At 43.6% G+C, this 12,122-nt stretch overlaps 1 protein-coding gene across 1 annotated transcript in view; it reads left to right on the forward strand.

Annotated features, from left to right (window-relative positions):
* Positions 1-12,122, forward strand: part of MYO1D (myosin ID) — a 273,264-nt gene that overhangs the window by 119,408 nt on the left and 141,734 nt on the right. The window contains exons 15-16 of the mRNA XM_070394306.1: positions 4,604-4,770; positions 6,354-6,561. Of these exons, the coding sequence (XP_070250407.1) occupies positions 4,604-4,770; positions 6,354-6,561 (375 nt within the window). The remainder of the gene's footprint in view (positions 1-4,603; positions 4,771-6,353; positions 6,562-12,122) is intronic.

A 12,122-nucleotide genomic window follows, 5' to 3' on the forward strand; every position in this document is an offset into this window, starting at 1 on the left:
TGTTCTCTCTCCTGTAAATGAAGTATAGGAGACGGTACCCGGGACTGGTACGGCAGCTCTAAGGTGATCCGAGACCCAGGCTCCTTGGTCTTTCTGCTCCACCATCCTTGTGCTTGTCATATATCCTCCTGGCCCAGGATGGCTGTACTGCAAGCTACCTCCCTTTTAAAGAGACTTCCCGCACAGCTGGTGTGGCTCAGTGGTTGAGCGTCAACCTATGAACCAAGAGGTCACAGTTCGATTTCTGGTTCAGGGTACAGGCCCGGGTTGCGGCCTCGATCCCAGTGTGGGGCTTGCAGGAGGCAGCTGATCAGTGATTCTGTCTCATTATTGATGTTTCTCTCTCTCTTTCCCTTCCTCTCTGAAATCAATAAAAATATATTAAAAAAAAAAGAAGAAAGAGACTTCCTGGAAGTCTCCCACAGCCCTTCAGCTACATCTCACTTGCTGTACCTCGTTGACAGGGGAGCTGGGAAGTGCATTTTTATTCTAGTCAGCAGCACACCCAGCTAAAAATAACTATTCTGTTTCAAAGTAGGAGAAAGATACTGGATGTGAGGTAGGCAACTACCCTCACAGTCTTTGCTACAGCTTCCCAATCTGGATGTTTATGGAGATGGGGGATGAGGGAGAGAGCAGGGATAAGCAAAAGAATATAGACAATAGAAGGCAGGAAGATGGCCGGGGCAGAAACGGGAACATGTGGATTACATTTAGAAAATACAAAATAGTGTGATAGAAATAAATCTATATAGTTGGTACTCACCAGGAATGTAAATAGACTAAACAGAGTAGATAGGTGGAAATACCTAATTAACACTATGCATGAATATTATAAACAAAGAGGTAGATTTAAAAAAAAAAACTGGTTAAAAGCAATATTAATGTGAGAGAACATGGAATTTACGAAAAACAAGTATTAACACAGATAAAGAGACTGATAATAAAATGAAGGTATGCAAGACAGTAAAGTCATTTTGAACTAGGTGCCAAATAACATAGCCATGATTATGCATGAACTCTATAAAGCAAAGGAACCTGACATTTTTTAAAAGAAAAATGCACAAGTACACAGTCCTAGCGAGAGATTTCAAACCAAATCTACCCCAAACTGATAGACATGGGAGCTGGGACAAAACCTTAGTAAGAAGGCAGAAGCTTTGTCCTGGCCAGGTAGCTCAGTTGGCTACAGTGTCCCCTGATACACCAAGGTTGCAGGTTCGATCCCTAGAAGGAAAGAGAAAAGTGCATTGAGTCTGGTAGGAGGTGCAGAGGTATGGAAGTGTGGAGTTAACGGAGGCGAGCGTGAAAGGGGCTGGCAGCTAGGTACACTGTTGTCTTTTTCAATCGGGAGGGAGATACAAGCTCCCAACTGCTCTGAACTCCAGTTCAGAATGAGAATTTGGGCACCCAGACTCATATGGAGAGAAACTGGACTGTCTGGCATTGGGCCGGAACATGAGAGCGGCTTTCTTGCAGAGGTGCTTGCAGCGTTCATTGTTCCTGCACAGGGCCACGGGACACAGACCCCGGAGGCAGAGCAGACTGGCAGCCATTGTGGTTTTCTCCACCCTGGTGATTCCTTGAGACCTCACTCTACCCAATTTACAACCCCACCCAAGCTGTGCACAGAGGCTTTTGCATACGAATGGCCTGGCCTTTCTCTGCCTGAAAACCTGTCAAACTGTAGCTCAGTCAGAGAACCCCAGAGCTTCCAAAAGAAGGCCTAAGGCTCGTCAGCAGCCTGCATTGCTTCACAGCTGCACCTCATCTGGGCACCTCCAAACCCCAAACAAAGAGGAGGAATCTGTAGATCTCTCTGTAGCTCCTGCTGGGTGGCCTCAGGCAGTGGCTGACTTTGCACCTCCTTGGAGATCCAAGAGCCAATCTACCCAGTGGTCAGAGTGAGACCATCCAGATTACAGCTCTTCACATCCATAAGAGACACACTCAGGGGGCAGACTCAGTGAGCGACAAAGCCCCACTAAAGCAAGTCCTGCCCCATAAGGGTGTCTCCAGCACAGAAGTTCTCTCATTGTAGACACAACTGGTCCTCACAGCCAATTGACCTGGAGGTCAGTTCCTATCAGTGATACCAACAGCAATCAAGGCTTAACTACAAGGCTGTGCACACAGCCCACAAAGGGGTGCACCAAGAGTGTCCACCTCAGGTAATTAGGGAGGCTGAGCCACTGGGCCCTATAGGACACCTGGCACACAAAGCCACTCTATCAACACAGGGAAGCAGCCAAAATGCGGAGACAAAGAAACAGGTTACAAATGAAAGAAATGGAGGAAAGCGAACTACTGGATATAGAGTTCAAAACCATGGTTATAAGGTTACTCAAGAATCTTCTAGAAACCTCCAAGAAATATAGTGAGACCCTCAAGGCTATGAAAAAAGACCAACTAGAAATTAAGCATACACTGACTGAAGTAATAATATACAGAGATCCAACAGCAGACTAGAGGATCCCAAGAATCAAGTCAAAGATTTGAAATATGAAGAAGCAAAAAACACCCAACCAGAAAAGCAAAAGAAAAAAGAATACAAAAATATAAAGATAGTGCAAGGAGCCTCTGGGACAACTTCAAACATACCAACATCCGAATTATAGAGGTGCCAGAAGAAGAGAGAGAGCAAGATATTGAAAACCTATTTGAAGAAGTAATGACAGAAAACTTCTCCTACCTGGTGAAAGAAATAGACTTACAAGTCCAGGAAGCGCAGAGAACCCCAAACCAAAGGAATCCAAAAAGGACCACACCCAGACACATCATAATTAAAATGCCAAGGGCAAAAGACAAAGAGAGAATCTTAAAAGCAGCAAGAGAAAAACAGTTAAGTTACCCACAAGGGAGTACCCATACGACTGTCAGCTGATTTCTCAACAGAAACTATGCAGGCCAGAAGGGAGTGGCAAGAAATATTCAAAGTGATGAATAGCAAGAAACTACAACCAAGATTACTCTGCCCAGCAAAGCTATCATTCAGAATTGAAGGTTAGATAAAGAGCTTCACAGATTAGAAAAAACTAAAGGAGTTCATCACCACCAAACCAGTATTATATGAAATGCTGAAGGGTATTCTTTAAGAAGAGGAAGAAGAAACAAAAGATAAAGATAAAAATTATGAACAACAAAGTGACAACAAATACATATCTATCAACAAGTGAATCTAAAAATCAAGTGAGCCCTGACCAGTTTGGCTCAGTGGCTAGAGCGTCGCCCTGCGGGCTGAAGGGTCCTGGGTTCGATTCTGGCCAAGGGCATGTACCTTGGTTGCGGGCACATCCCCAGTCAGGGGTATGCAAGAGGCAGCTGATCGATGTTTCTCTCTCATTGATGTTTCTAACTCTCTATCCCCTTCCCTTCCTCTCTGTGAAAAATCAATAAAATATATTTTTTTTAAAAATCAAGTGAATAAAAAATCTGACGAACAGAATAAATAAACTGGTGAATAGAATAGAATCAGGAGCATAGAAAGGGAGTGAACTGACAATTCTCGGGGGGATGCGGGTATAGGGGGTGCGGGAAGAGACTGGACAAAAATCGTACACCTATGGATGAGGACAGTGTGGGGGGGTAAGGGCAGGGGGTGGGGTGGGAACCAGGTGGAGGGGAGCTATGGGGGGAAAAAGGAACAACTGTAATAATTTGAACAATAAAGATAAAAAAATAAAAAATAAAAAAGAGAGAAATTGCAGTGGGGTAGATGAACATCCCTTGAGAATTTATCATCATAAGGTAGTTTTTTATGAGGTTTGCAGTCCACATTCTCACTACCTGGGTAGCCTGAAAAAGTTCAGGCCAGCAATTTAGTTTAACATGGTCCAGGTCTGGTGTTGTCTCTGGGCATCTGATATATGAAATGAGGACATTAGGGCTTTTACTTTAATAATCACAGACTAGGTAATTTAAACCCACATCCATGCTGGGGACATGTAGGAAACGCAAATAAAATATGCAAAACCTTTGCTTAAAGACACTGGAGAGATAACAAGATAGTGGAGAACTCCTGGGCTGGAAGCCATGGGGAAGAGCCCAGGTTTGAGACCTCCTTTCTCTGAGGGGAATTTGCCAACTGCAGAGCAAGTGGATGGGATTTGAGTAGTGGTTCTGACAACCACATGGGGCTAGTGCAGGGGTGGGCAAACTTTTTGACTCGAGGGCCACAATGGGTTCTTAAACTGGACCGGAGGGCCGGAACAAAAGCATGGATGGAGTGTTTGTGTGAACTAATATAAATTCAAAGTAAACATCATTACATAAAAGGGTACGGTCTTTTTTTTTTTTTTTTTTTTTTTTTTTTTTTTAGTTTTATTCATTTCAAACGGGCCGTAGTTTGCCCACAGCTGGGCTAGTGAGACAGACACAGACACTAGGGCTTGAAAAGGAGGAGGTCAGGGGTTAACCCCTCTCACTTTGGGTTAGGGTCCCAAAAGGCTGCCATAGCAATAAAGGTGAATCAGAGGTAGGCAGTCTGTCACAGGAACCATAGTTCAGCTTTAAATCGTTTTACTCTTTAAAATTAGACTAGCGTATTAGTGCCGTTGGCCTGTGGTTTTTCTAAAACTCACCATTTGCTGATTCATTTCTTTAGGAACCTTACTATGTACGTTGCATCAAACCCAATGACAAGAAATCCCCGCAGGTATTTGATGATGAGCGCTGCCGGCATCAGGTTGAGTACCTTGGACTATTGGAAAACGTGAGGGTGCGACGGGCAGGATTTGCCTTCCGCCAGGCGTACGAGAAGTTTCTGCACAGGTGAGAATGGTCTCAACAAAGAAACCTGCTAGTACACTGAGAATTATGGAGTCCTAGGCTTCCCCATGTGGGACCGTGCGTGAGCATCTGACTATCTGGTGAATGAACAATAGAGTTGAGGAAGCTGCAGGCGGACACCCCCCAAGGGGTCCTTAGTACTGCCACCGAGTCCAGATAGGATCCTGCCACTGCCACTGCACTCGCCAGCTGTGAGCCCAGCTTCTGGCTGAGTGGCGCTCCCCCTGTGGGAGTGCACTGACCACCAGGGGGGCAGCTACTGTGTTGAGCGTCTGCCCCCTGGTGGTCAGTGTGCGTCATAGTGACCCGTCATTCCACAGTTCGTTCAATTTGCATATTAGCCTTTTATTATATAGGATTCGTAAGGTTTCTGATTTTGTTTCCTTTTTCCACATGATGTTGTGTAATGTTACTTCTCTCTTCATAATAGAATTCTTTCATTGGGCTTCTATTTCTGTCCCTCTCTGGCAACTGAGTAAGCTTTTAGATGTATTTCCTTCTGGGTGTTTTTTGTTTGTTTGTTTCACTCAACAAATCTATTTCCTCATCAGATGGCAGGCAACATGGTATATATATAGTGGGGAGCAAAACACAGTCCCTGCCTTCCTGATACCCACAGACTAATGAGAGTGGGCAAAGCCTTTCTCGCTGTGACTTAAAATTCGGATGCAGAGTGTGAACATGACTAAATTGACTCCATGTATTACAAGTTTGCACTTGGGTCAGGGGGAGCCCAGGGGTAAGCAGCCTTCCAAGCTGGTCCCAAGATCTCCACCTCCTGGAATTCACCCTGTCTAGTCCCCTTCCCTCTAGGGTGGCCTGGGCCTGGTGATCTGCTGCTAGCAAAATGGAATATGGGAAACATGATAGGATGTCACTTGTGGGATTAGGCTGCAAAGGGCTGTGACTCTGTGCCTTCCATCTTGCTCACACTCACACTGTCGTGAAGTTGGTGTGTAGGGAGCTGCCCTGTGAGAGGGCCACAGGGCCAAGAAGTGTTGGCCACTTGCACATAGGAGCACAGTTGATTTTTGTCTATTCATCTTCTCTGCAGAATGCGGCTTAGTTTTCTTTCCGTGATAATAGTTTATCTGCTTGGTTTCCTCTGAAGCAAGTATATTGTGCATAAATAATGTCAGTTGTGCACTTTCCCTAATCACTTACCTGTTCGTTTATTAGTCTCACTGTGCTGGTGAGAAAACCTGTGATAGCGGCAACCCTGTCTTGTTTCTATCGGTGAAGAGAACGCTTCCAATGTTGCCTCTTTACAAATGATATCGGCTGTAAGTTCTTGGCGCAGCGCCTTTATTAAATTCAGGAAGGCCCCTTCAATCCCTGCGTCAGGAAGGGGTGTTATCATGGAGTGTTGGATCTCAGTGGAGGTTTTTTCCCACATCTCTTATCAGGCTATGACATTTATTTCTATTCCTAATTTCCAAAGAAGTTTTGTTTTCTTTTTTTTATTTTCTGTGGAGCATCTTGAATTTTAAGGAATGGTTTTTCCGCGGCTATTGAGACCACGTGGTTTTCCTCCCTTCATCCGTGCCCTGTTCTTGGTTCACCAGGTACAAGATGATCTCGGAATTCACCTGGCCCAACCACGACCTCCCCTCAGACAAAGAGGCTGTGAAGAAACTGATCGAACAGTGTGGCTTTCAGGAAGACGTGGCTTACGGGAAGACCAAGATTTTCATCCGCACACCCCGCACGCTGTTTACCTTGGAGGAGCTCCGCGCCCAGATGCTCCTGAGGATCATCCTATTTCTCCAAAAGGTAATTGTACATTTTACAGACACGGAGGAGGCCTTGCCGGTACCTTCTCAAAAATCTGTGGAACCTGTTCTTTGATTCAAGAAATGTTCGTGACGGTATATTTTTTGGTATCTACACATACCTTGGAGTGCTTTCTCTTACCTTTCACACAAGGAAAACTTATTTGGCTGTCTTAGCTCCAAATTATTTTAGCCTCAAAATGCTGGAGACATTTTGTCATCTGGTATTTAAAGTTGGAGAGATGCCTGAAACAGCCTGTTTTTGTCTCTTCTGTTAACTGAGGTGTTTCCCTCAGCTGAACTGCATGAGGAACTTTTTTAATTTTATTTTGTCATTCAAAAGTTTTGCCCAGATGTTTGAAACAACCTCCTTCACCCTTCATTACCCACCACCTGCAGTGACTGAGGTGTGCAAGGTTGGCATCAGGATGCTCTTCAGATCCTGGTACCCATCCCCATTGACCTTACAGGGCCCCTTCTCATTTCATTCACTCATTCATGTATTTCTTTTCATTTCCTTACACCTATTTTCAGACCTTCCATATGAACCCTTTTTTAGTGTAAAATATTATATGTGTACATAAAAAGAAATCCTATGTCTCTGGGAGAATGTCCCGGCATATATACCTGGAGAAAAGGGCCTAGGTCATTGGGTAGGTGCAAACCTAATTGATATAAGGCGTGCCAGGTTCCTCTCCAAAATGCCTCTGCCAGTCTGCACCACCACCAGCTGTACATGGGCGTTGCTGTGTGCCCACATCCTTACAGTATCATCCAGCTGCCTATACATTTTGCCAGAATGGTAGGTGGTATGATATCTCGCTGTTGCACTTTTCATTTCTCCATTTACCGTTGCATTTGAGCATCTCATTGAATACTCATTTGCTTTTGGGGTTTTCTATAAACTGCTTGTTCATATCCTTTGTCCCTTTGTCTACTGGAGTTGGTATTATTTTCTTGTTGATTATCAGGAATTTTATGAATACTTCATACATAAATCTTATATTCACTTTAGACATTGTAAATATATCCTCTTATTCTGTATGCATCCTGATGTTTTCATAATATGCTTTGTGGAAGAGAATTCTTTTTTTTTACCCCCCCCCTCCCTTGACAAACCCCTGCCCTCCCTTACCCCCCAGTGTCTTATGTCCATTAGTTATGCTTATGTAGATGCATACAAGTCCTTCGGTTGATCTCTTACTCTCCCTCCTGTCCCCCAACCCTCCCTGGCCTTCCCACTGCAGTTTGACAGTCAGTTTGAGGCGGCTCTGCCTCTGTATCTATTATTCAAAAGTTTGTAGTGGTCTTTATTATCCATGAATGAGTGAGATCATGTGGTATTTTTCCTTCATTGACTGGCTTGTTTCACTTAGCATAATGCTCTCCAGTTCCATCCATGCTGTTGCAAATGGTAAGAGTTCCTTCTTTTTTACAGCAGCATAGTATTCCATCGTGTAGATGTACCACAGTTTTCTAATCCATTCATCTACTGATGGGCACTTAGGCTGTTTCCAGATCTTAGCTATGGTGAATTGTGCTGCTATGAACATAGGGGTGCATATATCCTTTCTGATTGGTGTTTCTGGTTTCTTGGGATATATTCCTAGAAGTGGGATCACAGGGTCAAATGGGAGTTCCATTTCCAATTTTTTGAGGAAACTCCATACTGGGAAGAGAATTCTTAATTTTGACATAATCAAATTCTTCAGGATTTCATCTTATATTTTGTGCTTTGGAATTTTGTGTAAGAGGGCTTTCCCCAGCCCTAGCTGGTTTGGCTCAGTGGATAGAGCGCCGGCCTGCGGACCGAAGGGTCCCGGGTTTGATTCCAGTCAAGGGCATATCCATGGGTCGCAGGCTCGATCTGCACTGAGGGGTGTATGGGAGGCGGCCGATCCATGATTCTCTCATCGGTGATGTTTCTATCTCTCTCCCTGCCTATCCCTTCCTCTCTGAAATCAATAGGAATATATTTTTAAAAAGAGAGAGAGTGCTCTCCCTGTTTCCAAGTCACAAAGATACTGTCCTATATTTTCTTCTGTGAACTGTGTACCTTTACCTTTCACATGTAGGTCTTTAATCGTTTATAATCCACCTGTATGTGTGGTTTTAGATAGAAACCCAGTTTCATTTTCTTCTGTATGGTGAGCAGGTTTTTTCAACACCATCTACTAAACAACCTGTCCTTTACCACTGATTTTATTATATGGTAAATATGTATATTCTGTTTCTGAGTGCTCTGTTCTGTTTTTATATCTGCCTGTTTTTGCATTAATGCCAATCAGTTTTTATTATAGCATGTCTTAGTGTATCATAGGATACTCCATCTTCTCTACTCTTCTTTATTAAAGTCAATTAACCTGTATATAGACTTTTATTTTGCAGTATACATTTTAATGTGTGTTTATCGTGTTCATTAAATTCAACAATACTTTTTCCTAGGACTGCATTGAAATTTGAAAGGATTCACATTTTTACAATAATAAATCATTTAAGGGTATAAACTAGGCTTTCACCTTTGACTTAGAGACTCCTTATGAATTCCTGGTTCATTCTAGATATTTTATTGTTTCTGTTACTGTGGTGATTTTTTTTTATTGTATTTTCTACATGACAGAGTTGACACACAGAAATAATGTTGGCTTTTATTGGTGGACCTGTATCCCGATGAAACCTTTCTTGACTTATATTTGCTGATTCTGTTAGTTTTCCTGGGCAGATGATTCTGTCATGTGCAAATAATGGACGTTTTCTCTTCCCAGTTGCCAAGATGTTCTTAAGTGTTGGTCTCTTTCATTTATTTTGCCTAGAATTCGGAAGAACTTGGGGTGAAATACTAAATTCCGTTGCATCCTGAAACAGTTTCCTCCTGTTAATTGGTGTGTGTTTTTATATTGCTTTTACTCAGTTCTGTTTTCTCTCCCAGTTTACTGCTAGTACATTGACAGGTTTGGGTCTCTGTTTTCTGTCTGCCCTGGTGCATTATTTTTATATACCAGTTCTTCAGTATTTTCCAGTGATGCTGTTGTTGTTGTTTTACAGGTCTGATACTTTTTCTTCTTTATACCTGTCCGAGAGGTTGACTCAGCTTAGGGTGCACCTGAACCAGCGTAACCATACGTCTCAGTTTGCTTGGGACAGTCCTGGTTTGTGACTGTTGTCTGTTGTAACTCTTAGCAGTACCCCTTCGCTCTCGAAACTGTCCCAGTATGGATAATACACCGAAGAGTCACCGTCCCCTGAACTTTCTGTCGTGTGGTGGCTGGTAGAATCCTCTTCTTAAACCAAGTTGTCAGCGTCCCACAGACTTGAGTCTATTACAGCTCTGCTAGCCATAAATAGGACTCACTCCTCTCCCTCCCACCCCGCAGCCAAGCCTTACATAAATATTGTCATTCCAGCCCTGCCCGGCTGGCTCAGTTGGTTAGAACATCATCCCATACACCAAAAGGGTCATGGGTTGGATTCCCAGTCAGGGCACATACACGGTTATAGGTTCGGTTATAGGTTCGATCCCTCGTCAGGATGCATGCGGAAGGCAACTGGTCAGTGTTTCCCTCTCACATTGATGTTTCTCTCTCTCTCTCACCAATTAAAAGAACCACCCCCCCAAAAAAATTATAATTCAGCTATACCCACCTACGAGGATTCTTCCTTTGAAAGTCCTCTCTACAGCACCTCTGCTTCCTTTCTGATGAGAAATTAGAATTTCTACCCAGAGGAGAGATTCTAAAAGAAAAGGGACAGCTGTCCCAGAAACCAACACTGATGCCCTGGAGGGCAAGCTTCTCCAGTCCTCTTGGGATGAAGATCTGGCGATTCCTAACCAGAAGGCAGTGCAATAGGAGCAGGGAGCTTCCTCCCAGGCCTCAGGCAAGACCACTCTGGGGCTTAATTTATACAATCTACTGATTGTGTTCTTTAAACAACTCCTCAAGCCGTAAAATTAGTGGAAATTTCTGTCAGCTTCTGGGAATAGGCTACCAGCCACCTAACTTCCCACGGGATGTTTTCACTTTCTCTCTATTTTTGTAAGGATTTAATGGAAAGTTAAGAGAGACAGCATCAAAGATGCTATTTTTAAACAAGAATCTCCAACCATCAGTTTTTATTTCCTTTTTCATGAAAAAAAATAGCCTTATCTTTTTTTCTGATTATCTAATTAAAGTATGGCTCACTGTAAAAACAAGTTCAGACCACACAGGAAAGTATCAGGGAACTGGGAGAAACCACCTAAAATCCCACCATCCCGAGGTAACACCACGAACATCGGGGTCACCATCCTTCGCGATGTCTTTCTGTGCATGTATCCAAGCAGAGATGCCAGAATAGAAATGAGCTCAGAGCTCATGTGGCGATTTTATCGACGCACCTTTCTCTTTTTCTACAATATTTACTACCTTCTGCGCCCACAACTTCTCCTACCTCCCGTGTCCAGGATCCGCAAGACCACTCCCAGTCTCAGTGATTCACTGAAAGGACCCCCAGGACCCAGTATATAGTTGTGCTCATGAGTGAAATGTATTACCCCAAAGGACGCAGAGCCGGTCAGCGAAGGGAAAAGGCGCATGGGGTGAGGTCCAGAGGAAACCAGGAGCCAGCTTCCACGAGTCCTCTCCCCGTGGAGACCCTCGGAATATGCCGAGTCCCGCCCAGTGAGTTGTGACATGCGTCCAGTGGTATCGTCCAGGAAGCTTATTGGGCCTCGGTGCCCAGAGTTTTGTTGGGGGCTGTTCATGTAGGCAGCGCCTGCTTAGGATGTACCACAATCCCAGGCTCCCATAGAGACTCAGGCATTCAGCATAGACCTTGTCCTTTGTGCAAGCAGTTGAAGCACATTAAACCACTGCCATTTAGGGAAAGTTTGATATCAGTGTGGGAAACGGACAGACACCAGCCGAGGACCAACCAACCTCGCCAGCAGGCCGAAGGGTGGAGTCTCAGGCCTGCTATGTTACACTCTCCCCTCCTTCCTCCCTCCCTTCCACTCTCTCTAAAGATCAATGGGAAAAAAATATCCTTGGGTGAGGATTAACCAACAACAACCAAAAAGGTATATATGTTTGTAATCATACTAGATGTTAACAATTCACATTTCTGCTCACCCTGTAAGTGAACTCTTTTCTCTAAATTTTATTTGCCGCAGTGCTCTTTATTCCTTTAAGAGCGATCAGTTGTGTCCCCAGTCAGGGCACATGTAAGAGGCAACCAATGAATTTATAATTAAGTGGGAAATTTCTTTCTTTTTCTCTCTCCCCCTCCCTCTCTAAAAATCAATCAATAAATAAAAATTTAAGAACAGTCCGTTTGGGAGGTTCCGGTTTTAGTAAACATTCCTAATTCTTCCTCTTCCAACTTGCCATTGAAAGGCACAGAAAAATATATGAATATACACTGGAAACCAGGTCCTCACAGGCTAAAACCTATTATGATGTGCTGTAATAAACACAGTATGATATTGGCATAGGAATTGACTGTGGAATATAATAGTGAGTCCTGAAATAGATTTAAGTATATGTGGGAATTTAATGGTAGACAAAGGCAGAATTTCAATTTGGT

Source organism: Myotis yumanensis, unplaced genomic scaffold (genome assembly GCF_028538775.1).
Source record: "Myotis yumanensis isolate MYYU_CA2020_CCGP unplaced genomic scaffold, mMyoYum1.0.hap1 SCAF_16, whole genome shotgun sequence".
NCBI classification, from domain to species: domain Eukaryota; kingdom Metazoa; phylum Chordata; class Mammalia; order Chiroptera; family Vespertilionidae; genus Myotis; species Myotis yumanensis.